This window comes from Strigops habroptila, chromosome 8 (genome assembly GCF_004027225.2).
Source record: "Strigops habroptila isolate Jane chromosome 8, bStrHab1.2.pri, whole genome shotgun sequence".
Taxonomy (NCBI): Eukaryota; Metazoa; Chordata; class Aves; order Psittaciformes; family Psittacidae; genus Strigops; species Strigops habroptila.
The window spans coordinates 36,916,441-36,937,745 of record NC_044284.2 but is presented as its reverse complement, the minus strand read 5'-3'; the positions used below and the strand labels follow the sequence as shown (position 1 = coordinate 36,937,745).

Below are 21,305 nucleotides of genomic sequence, written 5' to 3'. Positions count from 1 at the left end.
AGAAATGCCCCTGACTTCCCCCCCTAAAGGAAAGTTTCCACAAGAAATGTCTGATCCTCACACACTTATGAGAAGCAGCTTTCTACTAGTGGGGAGAAAACAGAAAAATCTGTTCTTGGGGTTTCCTTTCAAGGCTTCTAGTCTCCATCCTTCAAAATGTGATTAAGATTTTCCTTTTGGGGGATAACTGGGATGAAAACAGAAATTCCCAGCCATCTTCAGCTGAACTCCATTTCTTGTATAACTGAGTACATGTCCCTAAGTCACTGGAGAGGTAGTGATGGGTTTTAGCTCTCACAGGGCTGTGTTGTCCCATTAGGCAATGCATCACAGCTCAGGTATCTGCAGTGCTCATCATGCTGTGATTATGTTTTTATGCTTCCTACAACCTCCAAGTAAGAGCATAATGCTATGCATGATCGGCTGGACAAGTCTAGGTCTTGCTTAGCTTGGAGTTAGGAGGGAGGACAGATACTAAAATCAAGTGTTTGGGATTTATACAGATGTTCCCACAGCCATAATCCAGCTCCTTGGAGCCAACCCTGTAGCATTCTCCCTCTTTTCCTAAGGCTGAGGTTCAAAGGCACCCATGAAGCTCCCTCACTGTATTAACTTGTAGCAGTGAGATTTACCTGGTCTGCCACAGAGGCCATAATCATCACCCATTGAACCCCTGTTACAGCACTGCTTTTCTTTTTAATAAACAGCCAAAGTAAAATTACCAGCTCAGTCCTCAGTGAGTTTGACTTGAATCCATGCCCCCTTAGTAAAGTGAGGTCTGCTGTAAGCAGAGGAAAATGCATCAATCTGCTAAGGGATAGCCAGTTAGAAAGCCCCTAACTATACCAGAAAGTTTCAGAAGGCAAACAAGGCTCCTTCTCCAGCTAGAGCACCAGGGCTTCTTTTGCAATTAGGAAAGAGAAGACAAAGGGACAAGTGAATTTCCTGCTGTGATGGGGCATTTGCAATAGAATCCCTATAACTACCTCTTGTTTCTAGCGGTACCAGTCTACACAGTGTTGGGTTATTATGTACTGTCTTGGACTGCTTGGAGGTAATAAGCATTCACTGAAAATGGACTGCTATTAGCCACCGGCAAAAGCTGATTATAATAGTGCCAGCACTGGAATATGTTTTCCACCCATTTACAAGAGGAGTAAAATAACAGGAGGAAAAAAAAAATAAAAACCCACAACACATTTGCCAGTGTTTGGAGCATAGTGTGCTCTACATACAATTATCGAGAGAATGACAGGAAATTGACCCATTTACTCAGAAAAGTTCCTATCGTGTTCTGCACTATTTCATTTCATGCCCATTTGAGAACAAGTCATTTCTCTTCAGGGCAGAAGATAAATTGTCAGCTCGTACACACATCTCTTTTCATTGCCAGGCACAAAAATATCACAAAGAAACATTTCCCTGCCCTCTGCTTAATTTTCTTCTTCTTCTTCATCTTCTCTAATAAATGGTGCTAACTATAAAAGTCAACGGACTGTAAATAAACTCAATTCTATTCCTACCTTACTTTGTGATTGATTTTTGGACATAATGTATTCCACCCACAAGGTCTCTTGTCTGATTCAACCACTCTTCTTAGTACCAGAGAAAAATCAGATAACAACCTCTGCGGAATAGCTTTATGTAAAAACAGAAACATTCGGCAACTACAGTTTCTTAATGGCACATTGTAATACATGCTACACTGCATTACAGCTCAGCGGACAGGCTTTGCGTCAGTACCGAGAGCGTGCGTCCTGTGGTGGGAGTCTTCTGTGCAAGGCCTTCACTGTGCATTTAGGCAGAGGTGCTGCCAGCATTGCCACTACAGAAAAAGCTGCATGAAATGGTGCTTAGGTTGTGTGGTACAGGGTGCAGGGAAGCCTAGTCATCTTCCCAGCTCTGCCTTTGGACTTAACCTGTCATTTGACCCAATCACTTCTCCTCTCTCTCTGAATGTGCTTGACAGAGAGGGCAAACACAGCAATTGGATCACCGTAATATACAGGAAATGCACACAAAAAGAGGGACCCAGAGACCCGAAGGTCCAGGGGGAGAGGCAACACGTGGGTAAGAAGACAAAAGGATGCGATGGAAATATCTCTCTCTACATCCTGAGCTCAGGTGTCTAGAGAACCGAGTTTGGTGTCCCTGCTGATTTCAAACGACAATATTCAGTCTTGGACTGAGGACTGCCAAAGGACATCAATGAGTACAGAATTAAATGGCATCCCCAATTGCCAGCAGTCCAGGTCTGCAAGCAGAACGCAGGTGACCCCCATGCTGTATGGCTGGCGAACTGCTAATGTAAGGATGAGCCTCAGGCATGGAAGAGCCAGCATGGTGGTAATTTCGTACTCCCCAGCTCCAGCCAATATCCTTCAAACACCCTTCCAGTCCTCAGCCATTTTTTTCCCACCTTCTTGAGGTTTAAGTTAGAGCAGGCCAGCAAACCCTGAGCTCATACAACCTCTCGTGCTGCTGGCGTGCTGGCCAGCACACCTCAGCTTACCCTCACAGCCCTTGCTCTGCAAGGTATAACCTCCTCTTTTGCATGTCTGTAGTGCTGAACACACTGTTCATTTGCTCTAGGACTTCATATTCAATCTGGTCACTTGACACAGTTTTTTCACCTGAATATTAGGTTCCCAGTGCTCTTTCATCCTGGAGGATCCTTACTAGGAGTGAAAATTACCAACCGTCTGGAGCAAGAAATGAAATGGAGAAAGGAGCCCAGAGTCAGTACCAGCCTCAGTGTTGTAAGTCTTCAATCCTAGACTGAGAGCAGCAAAACTCATTTTTGCACAGGAACCAGTTAGAGGAAGTGTTTTTCTGACCATAGTTTTGACTATGATGGAGTTATGTGGCATATGAGCTTGGAAAGTGTCTTGCAAAGGAAAGAAGAGCCTTTCTTCTTTCTGCAGTGCTTGTTTCTTCACAAACAAGCAACATGTTCAAGGTTCTGCTAATTCACATCCAATTATTATTCCCCCCCCCAATAAAAAAACCCCCAAAACAAACCAGCAAAACTGAGTTACAAAAGGAAGAGTTTCCCAGTCAAGAATCATTCAGAAATTACAGCCAAAACCAAACTGTTAGGGTCTGCTTTTTGTCTCAGGGAAAAACTGTTTGCTGCTGCTTAGTACAGAGCCTCTGAAATCCAGTCTGCACATGCCTACAGGGAACGTGAAAAAGAAGGAGAGAGAAGGAAAACAGCTCCCCGCCTCTCAGTGACAGGGTTTTGTTTCTCTCTGGCTAACAGAATGGCCCCTTGGACATGTGCGAGAGAACAGCAGAGAGCATTACCTGCATGAGGATAGGACTGCTGTTCCCTGCTGTGAGGGCAGCCAGATTTGCTCAACTCCCTAGAAAAACAGTGAAAGCATTAAGAGACACTTTTACCTTCCCATCCTCATGAGCTGAGGAAAGAATTTCCTGTGGCTAATTACACATTTTACCACCAAGGTAGTGATTGTCCTCTAACTGCAAACATCTGCCTCCAGCTGGGTAGAGCCCAGCTCTGACCACAGGACCTTGGGCACTGGCACCAGGCAGTGGTGGTCGGACAGGATGGTGGTCCTTCACCTCCTGCCCTGTGATGCAGATGCAGTTACAGGAACATGAACCTTGCTGAAACGGGATTCATCACTGGAGGCGCCAGCTGCTGACTGCGCAGCTTCCTGCTGCGCACCAGCCCCGTCCAGTCCTCCTCCTAGCCACTCTCCCTGCTTAAAGGCCACACGGGAGGCCTTTGGGTCTGCTAGCTACCACAAGAAACTGAGATTTTCCCTTAAAGTCATACTCAAAACCCACCAATCCACATATCTGTGGCAATTTTTCCACTGATGGTATATGGCTCTAGCTTTTATCAGTAACTGCTTGCTGCTTCTCCACAAGCCAGGCTCATTGGGCTTACTCTTGGTCCCTTAGAAGATAGGAAATTCTTCCTAACATTGAGAAAAAGAAGACAGGGCTCTTCAAATGCACGCCCTACTCCTCCTCCTTGCTTCCTACTCCTTTGTTTATAAATGTTGAAGTAGGAGCTAAGCCTTGATTGCTGTCACAGCCCTGAAGTCATGCTAATTTCAATACAAGGGTGAGAGCAGGGATGTGACCCATCCACCATTTGCACAGGAGCAAATCCCCTTGCACAAAAGGATATTTGTTTCCCAACTCCCTGCCTCACTTCATACACCAATGCCCACCTTCCCTCAGCACAAAGGAGCAAAAAAAAAAAAAAGAAAAAAGGAAGAAAGGAAACAAATATCCTTCTCTGCCACCATATACAAGCATCCACATGCACAAATGTTTTGGAAAAATTGAAGAATCCGTAGGTGGAAGGGTTAGTGCCAGATTTTAAAAATTATTAAACATTATGTACAGAGAAAACATAATGAGTTCCTACGGGATGTAGAAAAAATTGCCCATGAATGAGGGGGAAATGGATAACCACTCCTAGGATTGCCACTGGTGAATTATTTAATAATCGCTCCCCAGCAGATGGAATATATTTATCCACCCCATTGGAGCACACTTTGCAATTTATTTACACTGCTTTAAAATATGATTATTTATTTAAAAAACAAATAAGGTATCCACAAAGGAAAAGGGAAGAAAACACAAGCTTAAAGGGTGGGAAAAAAGCATGGGTTTAGCTTTTCAGTTAATCTTACAGAATTTCCACTCAAATTCACTTGAATCCTCCTTACTTACCTTCTACTTTAAAATAAATGAAAACTCTTTTAATGAAGCCAGCCTAGATTCCTCACATAATCAAGAGGATCACTTTATGAGATGGGGTCTATGCCTCTTACACTTTCATTAGCCACATTGTCTTGGGTACCAGAAGTCTGATTGAGCTCCCATTAATATCAAAGAAAACATTCAAATCAGGATCACTGAGAGCAGGCCCATATGTTAGACTAATTTGATTTACAGGATCAGATTCCTTATCTAACCTAGAGTGACTCTACACCTGTGGCCCACCAAATAGCACTTAGCCTTGCCATTTAATTAGCTGTTTATTCTAAAACACAAAGGCTGCCATTTAGCAAAAATTGAAAATGCAAAATTAACCATTCAGTACCATATAAGTGCATGAGTATACTGCCTGCTCCTAAAATCAAAATGGTAATTGAAAGCAAAAGGCTTTGCCCACTTAACTGCCAAGTGTGATACTGGTAACTGCAGAGCAATTTGGACGCACCAGAGAGAAGGTCCATGAAAGGAAGAGATACCTTTCCCAGGCAAATGCCAAATCATTTCAGACCAAATTCAGGCTTCCAGATTCTTCCTGTAAAAGTCTGTGTGTAAGTACAGGTATACATTGGGCACGGAAGGATGCTCAGAAACCATTACCACTAGCCAGTTGGGCATAGATGATTTTAGGAGCCAGAAGCCATCTGGGAGAGGAGAGGCCGAGAGACAGATCCCACAGTATAACACATGTTTTCATACTTTTCCCACACAAAAGAAAAAAAACCCAGCCCAAAACCACTGTCCCTTCACCAAAGAAACAACTAGTCGCTGTTGGTGAACCCTCTTCACAGTTAGCTTTTCCACAATCCACGGCGATTTTCTTTAAGAAAAAGTGAAATTTATTTATAGATATAAAATGTGTGAGAGTCCCATGGAGAAACCACCATCAATGGCTATTCGAGATGCAACTTTCAAAAGTGACTAAAGAATAAGATCACTTAGTAGTAAGAGTTCAAGCCTCATCATTGTCAAGAGACCAAACCAAAAATCATCAAGTTTCTCAGTCATGTGCTTTTGAAAATGTTTCTTCAGGTCCTGAATATAATGTCTTTCTCATACCTTGTTTCACCTCCCCAGACCAAGAAAATCTGCAATTAATATGGATCAAAAAAATACATATTTTGTAAAATCACAAAAAAAAAAAAAACAACCAACAAACAAACCCCAAGATTTGCTAGGCTAAAATCCAACTGCAGGCATGGATGTCAACGCTTTACCAGCTAGCTAGTGCAGTAAAAGGGCTACTATAGAAATAAACTGGTATAGTGAATGTTATACATCAGAATATTATTACTTACAGAGTTCAGATTAAGGAGAGCAAATCAATGTGTTCTGCTTGCTAGGAAGAGGCTCAAACATAAGCAAGTCCTCTCTTGAACTGGGAGGGCTTCATTTTCCAATAAGAAAGCTAAACTGACCTCTAAAATCTCAACATCCTAGAAGAGTAAAAGCAAGTTCACTGCATATTATTTCTGGAAAGATAGACACCAGGTTTCAAAAACTGCTTCCACCCCAGTAATCTAACACATGATTACAGACACAAGTACAGATGTGCACTTCTCAGCTAGGATGTGGACATTACAGGCAAGGGAGTAAAATACTCCTCTAGCCCTCCCGAGAAGGCGAACTGGAAGTGCCAAAACACCTCATATGGAGTTATGCACTCATATATTTTAAAGACAGAAGGGATTAAATACATCTACATAAAGGAAAGAAAAAGTGTTTAAACAACAATAAAAAAAGATTTAGTGGTATTAATAAAGAACTCCCTTAAACCAGCATGTCACTATTAAAGTAATTAATAGGGCATGCAAGACTTCAGTGGAAAGCGAGCAGTGCTCACATTAGAGCCTTTTAAGTTTTCACATGACCTCAAGACAGACTACAGCATTTCTGTACAAAAGTACCCTCTAAACCAGAGATGGGGGCATTCAAGTCTATAAAAAAGTGATTTTAAAATTTAACAGATATGGTCTAAGTCTAAAATGCAAAGGTTAAGGGAATATTAGAAGGGCAATAATTCTATCTGATTAAATTTTTATCCAAAGTGACAATAAAATGTTCAAAATGAATTAAGGATTTTATTAAGAGATGCAGAAGCTCTATAAAGAGTTTGAAATCTAAGTAGCAGAAAGAAGAGGTTTTATGATTTTTATTTTTTTTTTTGGTCTGGATGGAGGTGAAATTGCTATAAAACTTTAATCTTACTGCCATGCCAAAGTGAAAGTAAACCTGTCAGAACTACTAGAGCAAATCAGGACTGCTTTCTCTTCCATTCCTATGTTGCAAGGGACTCTTTCCAACATATAAGTAAGAACATGTACATTCTGTGTATGGTTTTGATACAATAGGTGACAGACACATGCATACAGGTTATGTCCTGGTGATTCATCTGGACTTCTGCTAGTTGTGATAATGCCAAGGTGGTAAATACAGGCAAGTTACATGGACTATTCCAAATGAGTACTGAGCAAAATTGGTGCTATGCCACTAAGGACTCGAGAACATTTCAACCTTTCCAAAATGGAATTAACTATTTTAGGACAGTTTCAAATATTTTAGTTGTTTATTAATACCTTTCTGTAATAACAGGATCACAACAATTTCTGAGCCCTTGAACAAATGCATTTCACTACCTTAGAGTGATTACATTTAAGACAGCCATAAATCTGTGGAACAGGACAAAATACGAGACTTTTGTGAAAACTATTGCTAAAAGCAGAGCATATATTACTTAGAGCACAGCTCAGCTCCATCAGGGCAGTTTAGGCTCAGTAGCATTTGCCAGCTGTGACTTAGGCCATCACTTATTTTTCCTTCTGCCTTGCTGCTGCTAAATGCTGGCAACTTGGTTGCCTTGGTGATGGCTGCAGTCCCTGTGGCAGATGCACTGGAAGACATCTTGCAAAGTGGTTTGGCTTTTCTGGGAACTCTTGAGCCTTTTGCATGTTGACAGGAGTGCTGCAGTTGCCACAGTAGCTATTCCACCACCCTCTGACCCACCAATGCCAACAGCAGGGACAACCGGGCCCTCAGCCTGCCCACGTCACACACCACATCGTCCATGAAAGGACCCAGGGCTCAGCCTCTCTCCCTCACCATAAAGCCCCATCATGTATTACAGTTGCCACTACTTGCTGCTAAGCAGTAAGCCCAAAAGGCAGCTGCAGAGATGCCCATATCCTTCTTGTGCCTTACACAACCCATGAGAAAAGCACAGCCCCTAAGAGGAGCAACCGACTGCAAATTGCCAGGGAGACCAGCATGTCAAACAAATATTTTTCTTTTCACAACAGAACATAAATATTTGGCAGCACATTTAATTTAAAAAGTCTAGAAGTTACTCAAATAGAGTGGAGAACATTGCTATAATGTTCATTTGCTTCCTAAAATATGACCAGTCACAGATGGCTTGCTGTAGGAAATATTAAATAAATTTCTGAAAGTGTTGTCTGACTTTAACACAGACTGCATTTACACAGATACCTCTCTTGGTGGAACGCCAAGATGGTGTATTGGTTCAAACACGTCCTTAAACAAAAAACTACGTTGTCAGGAGCTAATGGAATATTCATACTTAAAATCCCAATTCCTGATAATATCTGGAAGTTAATTTACATTTCAACACTGATTCCTTCCCTCCTCCCCCTATCTACATTTCCCTTCACAAGCAAGGGAAAATATCCAGGTTTGGACAGTAGCAACTTTTAGGTTTTGGCCACCATAACCATTTTTTGTTTAGATTTTCAGAGTAGTTTGAAAAAATACCTAAATGAAGAGCATTAGGTAACATGAGAATCTGAAAACAACAGAAGGCCACTTAGTGTTAGATTCAAAAGCAAGGATGTAAATACAGTGAGCCACAGCATTAAATTATCACATGTTAGCAGATTAATTTCAGCAAGACAATAAAAATCAAAACAATATAAAGATCTTTTCCAGTCCCCAGCATCTACAGGAGCAGATTCCTACAGTGCCTAAAGAAGCCTATTGAATTCCTGCTTTATACCTGAAACCAAAGATGTTACGAAGGTTCTTGGTGTGTTCCCGAACCCTCCCTCCCCCCAAAGCTCCATTTTTGACAACAACAAAAGCCTTTGAAAACATGGGCATGTAGCATAAAGATTGCCACCTGTTTCTGATTCCCTGCACTTATTGCACTGCCTCAGAGAGTTGTGCAGTAAATCTGCTTTGAGAGTTACAGTATCAGGTTGCTGCAAGAAAACCCACATGTGCTTCTACGTCAAACAATTGTTGGGAAACAGCAGCCAGGGAAAAGCAGGGGCAATGCTGTGCGGAACTCATCACTCATTTTAAACCACCCAGACATCCTGTCAGCTCCAAGCTCGCCAATGCGCATGGTGCCATTGCTGTCTCAACTGATATGGATGGTCCTCAGGGATGGGCATAGACACAGGGACCACAGGTCTCGCTGGCAACATTAGCCAGTATGCTCTCTGCTCCTGTGAAAGCTGCTGCCTACCAGAGCACAGTAATTTCTTGTTCCCAGCAAATGCTACAGCACCAAGAGTTGAGCTATAATCTGGTTTTCCTTCTACCCAGAATACCCCGGTGGATGATTTACATCTTCTGTCAATATTTTACTTGGCCCACAGCTTTATAATCAACACAGCTGAGAAAAAACAACATACTTGCAATTTGCTTTGACCCTCCATGAGCACCAAACGCTCACCACGCTCTTAGAATCTATAAACGTTTTCTCCTGTCACCATTCATGCTTGTTGCACTTTCCCTAAACTGGCATGATTTTGTTTTTTTTTTAACCAGAAATCTACCAAGCCCAGTGGGGTTTGTGTGTGTGTGTGGTGGCAAGTTAAACAGTTTCCTCTACTGCAAACAAGCATTGCACGCAAACTGCTGTCCTGGCGTGAAGAAACAGAGACAGGACGCTAGAGGGAGGATCGACTCACAGACTGAGCTTTTGCCAGAGCAAATTCCTTGGAGTATGGCTTCACCAAGGAGACAGCTGAAGTGGCATGCTGCAAAAGGCCCCGGCACTTGGGCTTGCAAATCGCTGTCTGGACCAAAGTAAGAGGGCACCTGGAATCACACGGCAAGCAAGATAAGACTTTCTGTTCTCTGCAAGTCTGCTAAGGGCAAATGATACCTTCTAAATCCAAACACACCCCTTTCAGGACAAATTCAGCTCTGTTACTGGCAGGTATCACAGCCTGGCTTCAAGGCCTACGCTTTACCAGCAGCTCTGCTAGCATAGGATCAGTGGTGCAAAGTAATCAAAAGGGTTTGCTAGGAATATTAACCCCATATTTACTTCAGTGAGATCTAATTTTTTCACCTCTGGACACTGCAGCACTTTGACATCACTGCATTACGAAGGACAGAGCAAACTCAGTAATACATGAATCTGGCAGAAACACACACCTAAATTACAGGCCCTATTCCAAATAAATCACAGCCTTTCTAAAATAATGGTCTTCAGCAGTTTGAATTGACAAATAAGTATGCAGGGTTAACAAGCAAGCAATAGGACTTCACGGAAGGGAACACTGTCATGGTACCTCCCACCCTCCTGGGATATCCAAAAGCTCTCAGCTTTCAGGTGCTCTTCATATTCATGCCCAGTCCCTAAACAGCAGTGGTGCAAGGAGGGGAAGAAAAGAAAGGTAGCCCCTTCACTTGAAGATCTTTGCAGGCTGAACTGCAACTAGGCAGAACACTGGGATGTGGAAAATCTGTGCTGCACACTGCAGGCTATGTTTGTGGTCCTGGACAGGTCACTTCAGCTCAGAAGAGGAGGAAGCAGGACTAGAAAAGATCCCCATAAAGGCTCTGCCCTTGCTTCCAGAAGGCTTGACTAGATCTTTACTGTTCTTCACAGATGTTTGCCCCACCTGTCCTTCAAGGCTTCCAGCAATGGAAATCCATGCCCTAAAATGGCATTTAATATTCCTGGGGTCAGTTCTCTATCTACAATATATGGAGGCAATGCCACTGCCTTTCTTCTCCTACTTGCTGCTGTTTACCAGGAAGGTTTTTAGAGGCAGAGGCTATTGCCTGTCATTCACTGACACACCACAATGAGAGTTTATTACAGATGCTACTAGAGTAGCATCTCTAGATGCTACTCAGGTAGCAAAAGGTGAAAGCAGCAAATGAGTGCTGAGAAGGTGGTGAAGTACAATTGAAAGAAGAGCAGAGATGAATGCTTACAAACACGAGATGTGGCTTAGCATCTAATACCCATCTATACTTGACCACAAATGATGAAGATTTTCCCACTACTACAAAGATGCTGGTGCCTAAGACTTCATTCTTTCCTGTTCTTAGCTGTTTCTGCTAGTTTTTAAAAGGCAGACAAGAGTTGGGCTACCTTCTAAAGGAAAATCTTAAGGCACCGCTTGATGTCATTGCTAAATGACTTCATTATCCCCTCTACTGCAGTATGACACATAAGCAGATGTATAGCCAGGACCCATAAAATCCCACTGGTCCTGCAGAAAGGGAGACTATTTTCTACCTAAGAATATACAGTTGGTCAGTGGAATTCACCCTGTGAGGCAAGAAATTCACTGAATGGCAGCAGCTGGTGCTTCACAATATGACCTTATTTGAGTTACACAAAGAATTCCCTCCACAAAGTTTCCCATTGTACAGTTACTCTAGATTATACATGTCAGATGAATGCTTCATATAATCAAATACAAAAAATGCATCTAATTATAAAAGTGTAAGGCAGAGACAAGACAATTCAAGTTGTTACGGCTGCCAACACATGCAGGACAAAAAATCTGGATTCTGGCAAGCCATCACAAAAGCCTTGTGCAAGCCCAGGTGTGGAGGAGGAGTCTTCATCTAATAAGGACACATTCTTAAAGCTGGACAATGGAGAGGAGTGGGAAATGATCCATCCATCCCAACCAAAACTTCCAGCTACCAAAACATCACTGAACTAGTTAATCAACACTTCACACCCAATCTTCTAACACAGAAGTATCTATTAAAATGCTGCCCAGCACTACAGTGACCTTTCCAAAAACATCTCCCTCATAACACTGCTATCATTGTAGCATCAAGATGCTTTACCTGCACAATCCATAGCTGGTCTTCCTGTGAAGTAACACTCTGCTCAGCTTTCCAGAAAGTCAGTTATACTGTGGCCAGATGCTCTGCCTATCTACTTCAACATCAATCAGCTGCATTCACAACAGTCAACACCATGAAGGCCAACAGCTACTGTAGATTGAAAATAGGGTGCCCTACACTTTTAATTCCATCAAGTGACTTGTGCCAGTTAGCCAAGCACTTGCTGCTGCACTGAGAAAAAAATAATTTCATCCTCTAAGCCCTCTCCAGCAGACAAGTGTGTGGTCTCCAAGAATCCTCCGTCAAGGTGAGCCGAGTGCAATTCTTGGCAGGGCTCACACTCTCATGTCTTCAGAGCTGTAAGAGAAAAAATTCCAGCTCTCTGGTTTGTAGACTTCTTGACCTGTCCTTGCTGGACAGCAAGATGAATTGGCCTTGTCCTCTTTTGGTACGAGCCTCCAAGTCGCCACAGAGGAGTTCCTATATAGCATACCTCATCATCTCATGGCATGCTTTCTCCCTTTTCTTTATAATTCCAGTTTAGAAAGGAGGTTATTGACCCCAGTCTCTCTGCAAAGGAACCTTTTCCTCTTGTCTGGTGACAAAATCAGAGGCATGACCCATTCCCTACAACAGCTGAAAAAAACAGATGCAGGCTTCAAGAGGGTCATCTAAGTTCAGCATTCATCCCAGTTCTGACAGAAGCTTCTTCATTGACATATTCTCTCACACACACACACATTTTTGTACCTCCTAGACCTGGACTCCTGGAAGCTCCAGGTGCAGCTTATGCAATAGCACCCCATCCTCCTCTGTTTTATTCCCTGATTGCACAAGACTATTTATCACTCAAAGCAGTAATGCTGATCTTATGGCTACCACTCCTCCTCCAGCTTCCATCTGTATTTTTTATATCAACTGTTGCTGGGTGGTATTAATAGAAAGGACTGTAACACTCTTAAGGGATTTATTAATTTTTTTTCAGTTTTACCAGGAATGACAGGTTTTTGGCCATGATTTTTTTGCCCCAAAGTTTCCTAGACTAGCAAAATTATCACAGATAATAATGAATAGGATTAAAACATGCCTGTAAGCAAAACAAAACTCTGGACCTGTTTTGTGTCTGCTATGCCCACAGACATCTTCCGTTGCAGGTAAGAAATACCTGGGGCAGGAGCCTGCTGCTGCCTGCTGCAGCCAAGCTGCATCTCTCTACCGCAGCAGCTGAGACTTAGTGCTTTTAGATCCGTGGGTCACACAGGTTCAGCTCCCTGCTGCTGATGACTCATGCAGGAGCACTAAACTAAAACTAGCAACACCAGCTTTTTTCTAGAAGAGCACTGAGGAAGAGCATTGATCTCAATGAAATATTTCGAGGGCAGAAAAATTCCACCACGTAAAGAGTGCGTGACTTCTCTTTAGTTTATTTTATATTTTTGTTCCAGTTGTCATTTCAAATTCAAACTCTTTGGAAAGGAGGCATAATAGTCTTAATGATCCCATTGAGCAGTTTAAATTCAAATTGTGGAACACTCACAATACCATGCTGGCAGCACTTTCCATAAATTACTCTCAAATTCAATACGTTGCTTGACAAAAACAAGAATAAAAGGCTTTTTACTTTAAAAAGAAGAAAACTTGTATCATAAAAAAAAATCTTTAAATTATAGTTTCTCTTTTCTGGTCCAATTTAAATTGTTACATGGTTGCTAAATTAGTGCTGTAATCTCTGCTTACAAATTGCAGAATTATTTTTAAAAATAGATGTAATTTTACTGCAGGGATCAACCTTACACTTTAAACCATATGTGCTGGAGGTAGCTGCTCTTGCACAGCTTTCAAACCACCACACTCACGTGCACGGATGGAGTGAGGCTTACAGTACCAGCCACAAGGAAGCCGATAGCAGTTTTACCAGAGATTTCAATGAGCACAAATTGAGTTAACACCAACATTTCAGAATGATTTGCAAATTTAAGCTTTCCAAGGGTGCTCCATGGTACCAACGGCTGCAGTCGTACCATTTCCTAGCACATGAGCCTTTCTCTTGTGTTCTGGTCTGATCTATCTTCTCCTATAGAACTACAGCCTCTGATAGGCCAGAAAGTTAGAAGCTAGTCAGAGAGAAACCTTGAAGATCTGGGTTTTTAATTTTCTCACAAAACAAATCATCAGGGGGAAAAATATGGACCACTATGACCCCAAGTTTAAATCTGGGGAACAGCAGTGATCAGGGCACATTTCTTCCCCCTTCAAGCGCTTCCACAGCTTTAGTACTATGGAAAGATGAACCTCACCCTGAAAATTCCTTGTGAGTGATCTTTGGGGTCATGTTCTTCATATCTTGCAGTGTGAAGCAGAAACAGGAAACCTCGATCCCTGGTTCTCCATAGGGCATTGCAGAGCATAGCCACTATCTTCCCCCACTCTAGCTACACAGACATGAGTGTTTCTTTCCTTTCCTTCAATTGCTCACCATTTCTAGCCCACCACTTCTCCCAACTGTCTTTCATCTGTCCCTGGCTATTTCTGCTTTGCTTGGTTAGTTATTTCTGCTTTCTCGTCCCCTTCCCCATCACACCATGGTCTTACCCTCAAGGCCCAGAGGTGGGTCACATCAACTTGGACATGACAGAAGAAACCCTCAGAGGCCAGGAGCACCTGTAAGATCTTGCTGCTTTCTGTACTAACTGCTGGTACTCAGCACCTATCAGCCCGCAGCCTCAGAGAGTTTATCTCCAACTGCCAACCACCGGTCTGCCAGGAAAGGGGATAAAGAATGGAGGAAAATTTCCACGTCCCAAAGAAAGTCATCTGGACATCAAAGAACATCCCATTCACAAAACAGCAGCATCACTCTTGCCAGACTGGTGTGTCTGGTTAACCTTGTGTTCAGTCCTTATGATAATACAGCATTTGGAAAGCAGACAGCTGGCACTGCTATAACATCTTGCTCTTCAATCTTTGATAACAACGGTTCTTCTGATATTACTCTTAAGCTTTTTTCTGCACTGAGTCCAGCACTAAAATCTCTTCAGCTACTTAGGGGAAGCAAACCAAATGTTTTTTTATTAGTAATTTGCCCTGTAAGGGAGGAGAAAAGTATACTGATAACATACTGCAGACACAGCATTCATCACATGTACAGCAGTACATTGGTTACACTGGAAACCCTATCATGATATTTCAGATGTTACTTGACTGTCATAATGACTAAGAGACATCTGTCTCCTATTAACACTTTATTTTTTATAGTTGCTTTTAGTTCAGCAGAAGTGTCTTAATGGAGAAGACTGGTACTGTTTTAGAAATAACAACAATAATGAAAGAATCCTTGGATGCAGAGCAAAACCAGCAAACACATTGGCAACAGAACTCACTGCATTCATAAGATGTAACAGGATTTGATAGTGACTGGCTTTTGGGTGGGGGGAATTTTGTATGAAAGAAATTAACTCTGGTACTCAAATTCCCATTAGGAAATACATATATATTCATATTTACGTGTTTATTTTTTAACCAGTGATTGATCTCCTTAAATGTTAATTCAGAATTTTGGAGAATTTCATCTTAGCTGGGTCACTGATAAATAAAACCTGAAACAAAAAAACCCCAAAAAACCAACCCTTCTGCAGGCTATTTAGGCTTGGTATTGACTAACCAGTAATTAAATACAGCTCTTTGCAGTAATCTTAATTATGGCTTCTCTCCATCACAACTAAGAAGAGCCACATAATAAACTGGAAAGATTAGCCAATTCTAACTGTTGAAAAATGTGTATTTTTATTTTTGTGCATAGTTTTTATGCACATAAGGCCACATGTCACAAAAAAGAATCATTAAAAAAATAAAATCAAAGTATTCATGAATTTATGTATCATGTATTATAGTTCATTTTCCTTATATAAAGGAAGCAGCTTGGCCTAATGGCTTGCATAATAGGTCAAGAGTTTGGGACTTGGGGAAATGGGGATGTGTGCTAGAAATCAGTGTGAATTAGGCAGACCAGTAAACAAGCTTCATTAAATTGCTCAGACTTATACCAGCTGACAATCCTGTTTTCCCAGCTGGCCACAGCCATGGATGAGCTGTGCAATCTTGGTCTAGTAACACAGGCTCCACCTTTCATGGGAATTCAGGTCCACAGGAACCTAAGTCTGGGTTCTTCAGTCCCATTGATTTCCTACACAACTAGGGCTTCAAGTGTCCAAGTCACTTTCTGATAATGGGACTTGAGGAAGCTCCAAAAAAAAATAAAAAATAAAAAATAATAATTCAGAGGCCGCAATTCAGCAAAATCGTTAAGCACAGGCTTGATTTTAAGCAGGTCATTAACTCTCATTGACTTCAGTATGACAGCATCACACATCTAAAGGCAAAAGCATTCATATTGTGCCTCAGCAAGTTAAAGGCCCCCAACTCATTTGCAAGAAAAACTTGCAAGCCTAGTTCAGGCCCTCAGTGTACTTAGGCTCTCATCATCCTACTGAAGCTAATGCAGATCTCATTTCATTGAAAAATCAATGAGACATATGCTCTATGATACAAATTCCTCAGGCCTAAAGCCAATAGCATGGCAGGTGCCTAGGTCCTTTGTAGATCTGGCTTTTGGCACAGCAGAGATCCTGAGCTTTCTCAAGGGTATTGAGACTCAGGATCACCATGCTTCTTTCTTCCACATTTAAGAGTTTAATGTGTGCTTGGGTGGTGGTTTTGGTTTTTTTGGTGGGTTTTTTTTTTCCTTCCTTTGCTGCATCAGACTGCGAGATTCCTGCTTTCCATATCCCCTTCATGGTACCAGCTGTCCAGCTACGCATACGTAGTCCCATCAGCATTGCCATCCTTTCCCCTGCCTGTGCAGCAGCAGATAGATCCAGATGTGTTTTGGGTAAAGTCCATAACCAGTTTTTTTGTGGACTGCATGGATAAACATTTAAAGGCCCCTTCTGGTTATATAAAAAGAAAGCTATTAAACGTTTACTCTTTCCTCTGCACTCAGAGCTGCAAAGCTGTATCACAGAACGTACAAACGGGTATGCAACCAGGCAATTACCATTTCTTTATCCCTTATATAGGTAGAAGATAAATTTGAAAGAAAACAAGGAACAGAATCGTTCTCCTTTTCCGTTTTGTATCCTTTTATCTTTCAATGTAGGAAGTTTACTGAACCCTTGACAACAATTCACTCAGGCTAATGAAGTGTATAAGTAATGGGATTAAATAATCTTAAACCATTACTATAGTGGCTAATGCAGATGTTTTCCCAAACTAAGGCAGATGAGTGGTGAAGAATGCGTGCTTGATTTAAAAAAGAGAAAAAGAAAGTATCAATCTGCAAGCAGATGAACTCAGTTCCAGCCTGAAGTCAGTGAAATATTTAATTCCAGTTATATAAAGTTGCTCCAGTCATACTATGAATGCGCCTTCCTGAAGTCTGCAGTGCTTTGCACATGGTCAAACTTGCCATGAAATTAACCTTAAATTTTTTATAGTGCAATCATTTTAGTGCAAACAAAAATGGAACTGGTTTAAAAGGTACATATTCCATCAAAAGATCATTTAGTTTTTAAAAGCCAATTAACAAAGCCCATATATCACTGCCATTGTACATATTTCATCAAAGGCACTGCAGAAACAGAAGGAATAATGGGATATTGGTGGCATTTTCAGACATACATATTATTGCTTTAGCTACTATCAGAATGACAGAAAAGTGAAGAAAGGCAGCAATTTTTACTTTCAGAAGTGCAAATCCAATTCTGGAAGGGTCTCAGGCCCAGTGTTTATAAAAAGAACTGTGAATTGGAGATTTAGAGAGAGAGATACCAACACTTTAAGAATGTTTCAGTGCTTTTCTTATTCTAAATTACAATTATTATCCCTATATACTGTATGCTAAGGTCACACCGAGGTAAGGCCTCAGGCATATTATGTGATGTTTCTTTAATTTGCAACTGTGTGACTGGTTGCAACTAGCTCTTATGGGAGCCTCTTAAAAGGTGCAGCTCCTCAGAGCAACTGTTAACTGTTCTCTTTAAAAGCTTTTTGGAGGCATGAAATGAAATTTTAGGATAAGGTAAGCGTGAAAAGATATTCAATCCAAAGATCCTTAGTTCAGTAGAAAGACTTCCATCAAACAATGCAAAAGTATTGATTTTTAGAAGTTTTAATACTAGCTTGCATCTCACCTCCTTAATCTTAGTGGGCACCACAATCTGTAAGCATTTTGGTATCAGGTTTCTCAATACAGAAAGCTTCTGAAAGCAACACGCTTAAGATCACTATATAGTCTGCTCCTTACAGAGCTCAAATAATTACAAAAAGGGTCTTTTTCCCCCACTTTGGACACTTCATTTCTGAGATAGGTTAGACCAGGAAACAAAATTCACCCAGGGAACTGAAAAGATCAGAGTTCTTCTGAAGAGCATGGAAAAACTGATGCCAACAGTACTGCCATGGGATTGTCAGGTTTTAATTCTAAGGCAACTGTATGGCAGTAAAAGAAATTAATGTTTCCAATGTCTGTGTGTTAAAATCATGGTGCAAACAAGAACGGATACTTACAATATAGCAGGGTTCACAGTAGGCTTTCTTCTCCACTGCATAGAAAGGCTGACCCCTCAGCTTGTTGTTGCACATCATGCAGGTGAAGCACTCCACGTGGAAGACCTGGTCCATGGCTGTGCAGCCAGTCCCTTCCCCAACAACATTCTCCCCACAGCGAGCACAGCGGCCTGTCACCAAAGGGAAAGGAATAAGTCAAAACAAGCTCCTGGTCTCAACTGCAGAGAAGGTACTCCCACATGCCTATGCCACACAACTGGTAAGAGGGACACAGAAGCTCAGCCAACAGAAGAGCAATTTGTGCCACTGCTGACAAACATCCAGTGGTGCTGAAGGTCACTCTGGTGCTGAACCACATGAAAAGATCTAGAGAGGCTTGAAACTGGCTCCCAAGCCTGCATTGGTACCAGTTCTGCTGCTTCTAGCCAGTTATCGTCATACAAAGTCTGAGCCCCAAATGCAAACCATTCAGCTATCATCTAACCAAGCTATATAGTCATTCTCAGCTCCTCAATTAGATGGGATAAACCTGTGCCTAAAGCCTTGCCTCCACATGAAAGGATTTTGTGGTAGAATGTCTCATAAAGCTGGCAGTGCAATTGTTAGCATTTAAAGAGTAGTTTTTGCTTGTGCAGCTTAAACCAATTCCCTCAATGGACTCAATTACTTTTTGCCTGTTTAAAGATTAATATGGATTAAGATATTGTGTTTATTTAAAGCACAGAAACTATTCCTCAAGAAACTGATTTGTGGCTACTTTATTCTTACCATCCTTCAAGAAAGGTGTATCAGAAGATATTAGTAAAGACTCTAAGTAAAGACAAGCCACAAGAGCTCTGTTTCTGAAAAAGGTCGTTAATGCCGCATACAAATATTTAAGACACAAAAAATCTGCATGCACACAAGACATACAAAAGGCTTGCTGCCTTGTTCAGATTGTTCTTGAAGATGTTATGTGGCAGATAGATTTAAAGTGAAGACAGGATTTCAGAAAAAGAGGGTTTCTTAAATCATGGAAAAGACATTTTCTCAGGGAAGATTGTGGTACAGACATGATGGAAGAGGGTGGGTGGAAGACACACCTTTGCCATTTTCCCCTGCCATTCATTTGAGTTCTAGAAAATGGAGATAGCCCATACAGGTTTGATGTCCTTACCCAGCTATCACTGTTGAAAATAATTCATGCACGGAGTCATGGGAGGTATTTAGGACAACCTCAGCCACCCTACGCAGGAGAGCTCTACCAAAGGCAACAGAGCAACCATGGTCTGGGGCTTTGTCCCACTCAAAATGGTATTCTCCAGTTTGAGAATAAATGTGCTGTCCCCAGTCTTGGGTCCTGGCACTTCTTTTTCCAGGCTCTGTGGGTGGAGTGGTGTCATCACTGAGGGTGGGGAAGGAGGGGAAAGGAAGCGAGATCTTCCTTCCTGCAAGCGGGAAGGCAGACTGAGTTCAAAGTAAGAATTACTTATAAATACATATACACATAATAATTAAATAATCCAGCAACAATATGTTGCCCTCTCATATCATGGTCTGTGTTTATTGGCCTTGTCAAATACTGCAAAACTTCCTAAAAGGACTTGGACATGTCTTGTCATCTCAACAGCAGGGCTGCTGTCCTTGCGCAGTGTACCATTGATGTCCCTTCACTCACGGCTTCTTCCCTGCCTGTCCCAGACTCCAATAGGCTACATCCAGGGAACAAAGCATGTAAGCTACTTTTGGATCCCTCAGGATGTGGCAGGATGATATATATATACACATTTGAGATATATTAGGAAAGCTTGGAAAAGAACCCAGATGATTATGATTTGCTAGAACGGCGTAACTGTAGTTGGCATTATACAGGACAGACAGTTCCCGACTCAAACAGTTCCTGGTCTGAGCAATGTGATGAGAGAAGTCACCAGATAAATCCAGACGAGCCTGGAAACCCCCCAAAAAGAATGAATAATGTTGTATTTAAACTTAACTTTCTTTAGCATTTGTTCTTAGCATTGTGATTGACTGTTGTGCTTTAATAACTTCACTGAAACACTTCTTGTGAGGACTCCTTTTTTACGAGTAGAGAAGGAATGCAGGGTTCCCAGCATGGTGGTGAGGCTACAGAGCATGGGGGAAGAATGGAAAAAAACATGAGGATTAGGAAGAAAACAACCAACCCACTGGAGAGAACCAGTGAGAGAGCAGTACTGCTTTGGGAAGGAGTCAGAAGAAACCTACTGTATATTGCATGTACAACAGGAGAGTAATGCTCAGCCCTGTGTGTGGACAAGACAGAGAGTGCTCCAGGGCCTTCTCCAAACTGCTCATGTAGCTGGGCTGTAATATGAAGAGATGTCTGGGGAGCAGTTAATATCTCTATATATAAAACATGAAATTGAAAGCCATTAGTGTATTACTTTACACAGTGTTTTTCCAGAGGGAATATTCCACTGAAGAATTTATTTTCCCTGGTGTGCCATTCTGTGATCATCCGGTATTATTTTTATGAGGCATTTGGACACAGAATAATGTAATGTCTACGCAAACACTTCTCAGCTTTCTTTGTTAACATGTGAGTAGAACGTGCGGGAATCTTTTCTTCCCCTCCTCCTCTTCTCACATTCATAATTTAGCCAGCTCTTGATTACTTCAACATTTATTTTCCTCTTTGACCAAGGGATCTCTCCATTTTTCTGGAGAAGCTGTCTATACGTAGAATGTACTTTGTACTTCTAGCTGTACTTGTGTCAGGAGACCTAGGCCTGTTCCAAACTCACATACATACTCTTGTAATCTCTAGCAAATCACTTGGGGCCTTTGTACCTCCACCCTCTCTTTGAGCAAAGACATCTTCTCTGCCACCCAAAGATGCCCTGAGGCTACATTCCTGCATGGCCTTGAGGCCAACTACACTGCTGGTGGCCAGGTAC

General features: G+C 41.7%; 1 protein-coding gene across 11 annotated transcripts in view; it reads right to left on the bottom strand.

Annotated features, from left to right (window-relative positions):
- The window catches only part of LPP (LIM domain containing preferred translocation partner in lipoma), a 344,655-nt gene that overhangs the window by 40,280 nt on the left and 283,070 nt on the right, over nt 1-21,305 (bottom strand). For all 11 annotated transcript variants that reach the window (XM_030495193.1, XM_030495197.1, XM_030495189.1 and 8 more), the window contains one exon: nt 18,388-18,557. In XM_030495193.1, coding sequence (XP_030351053.1) covers nt 18,388-18,557 — 170 coding nt within the window. The remainder of the gene's footprint in view (nt 1-18,387; nt 18,558-21,305) is intronic.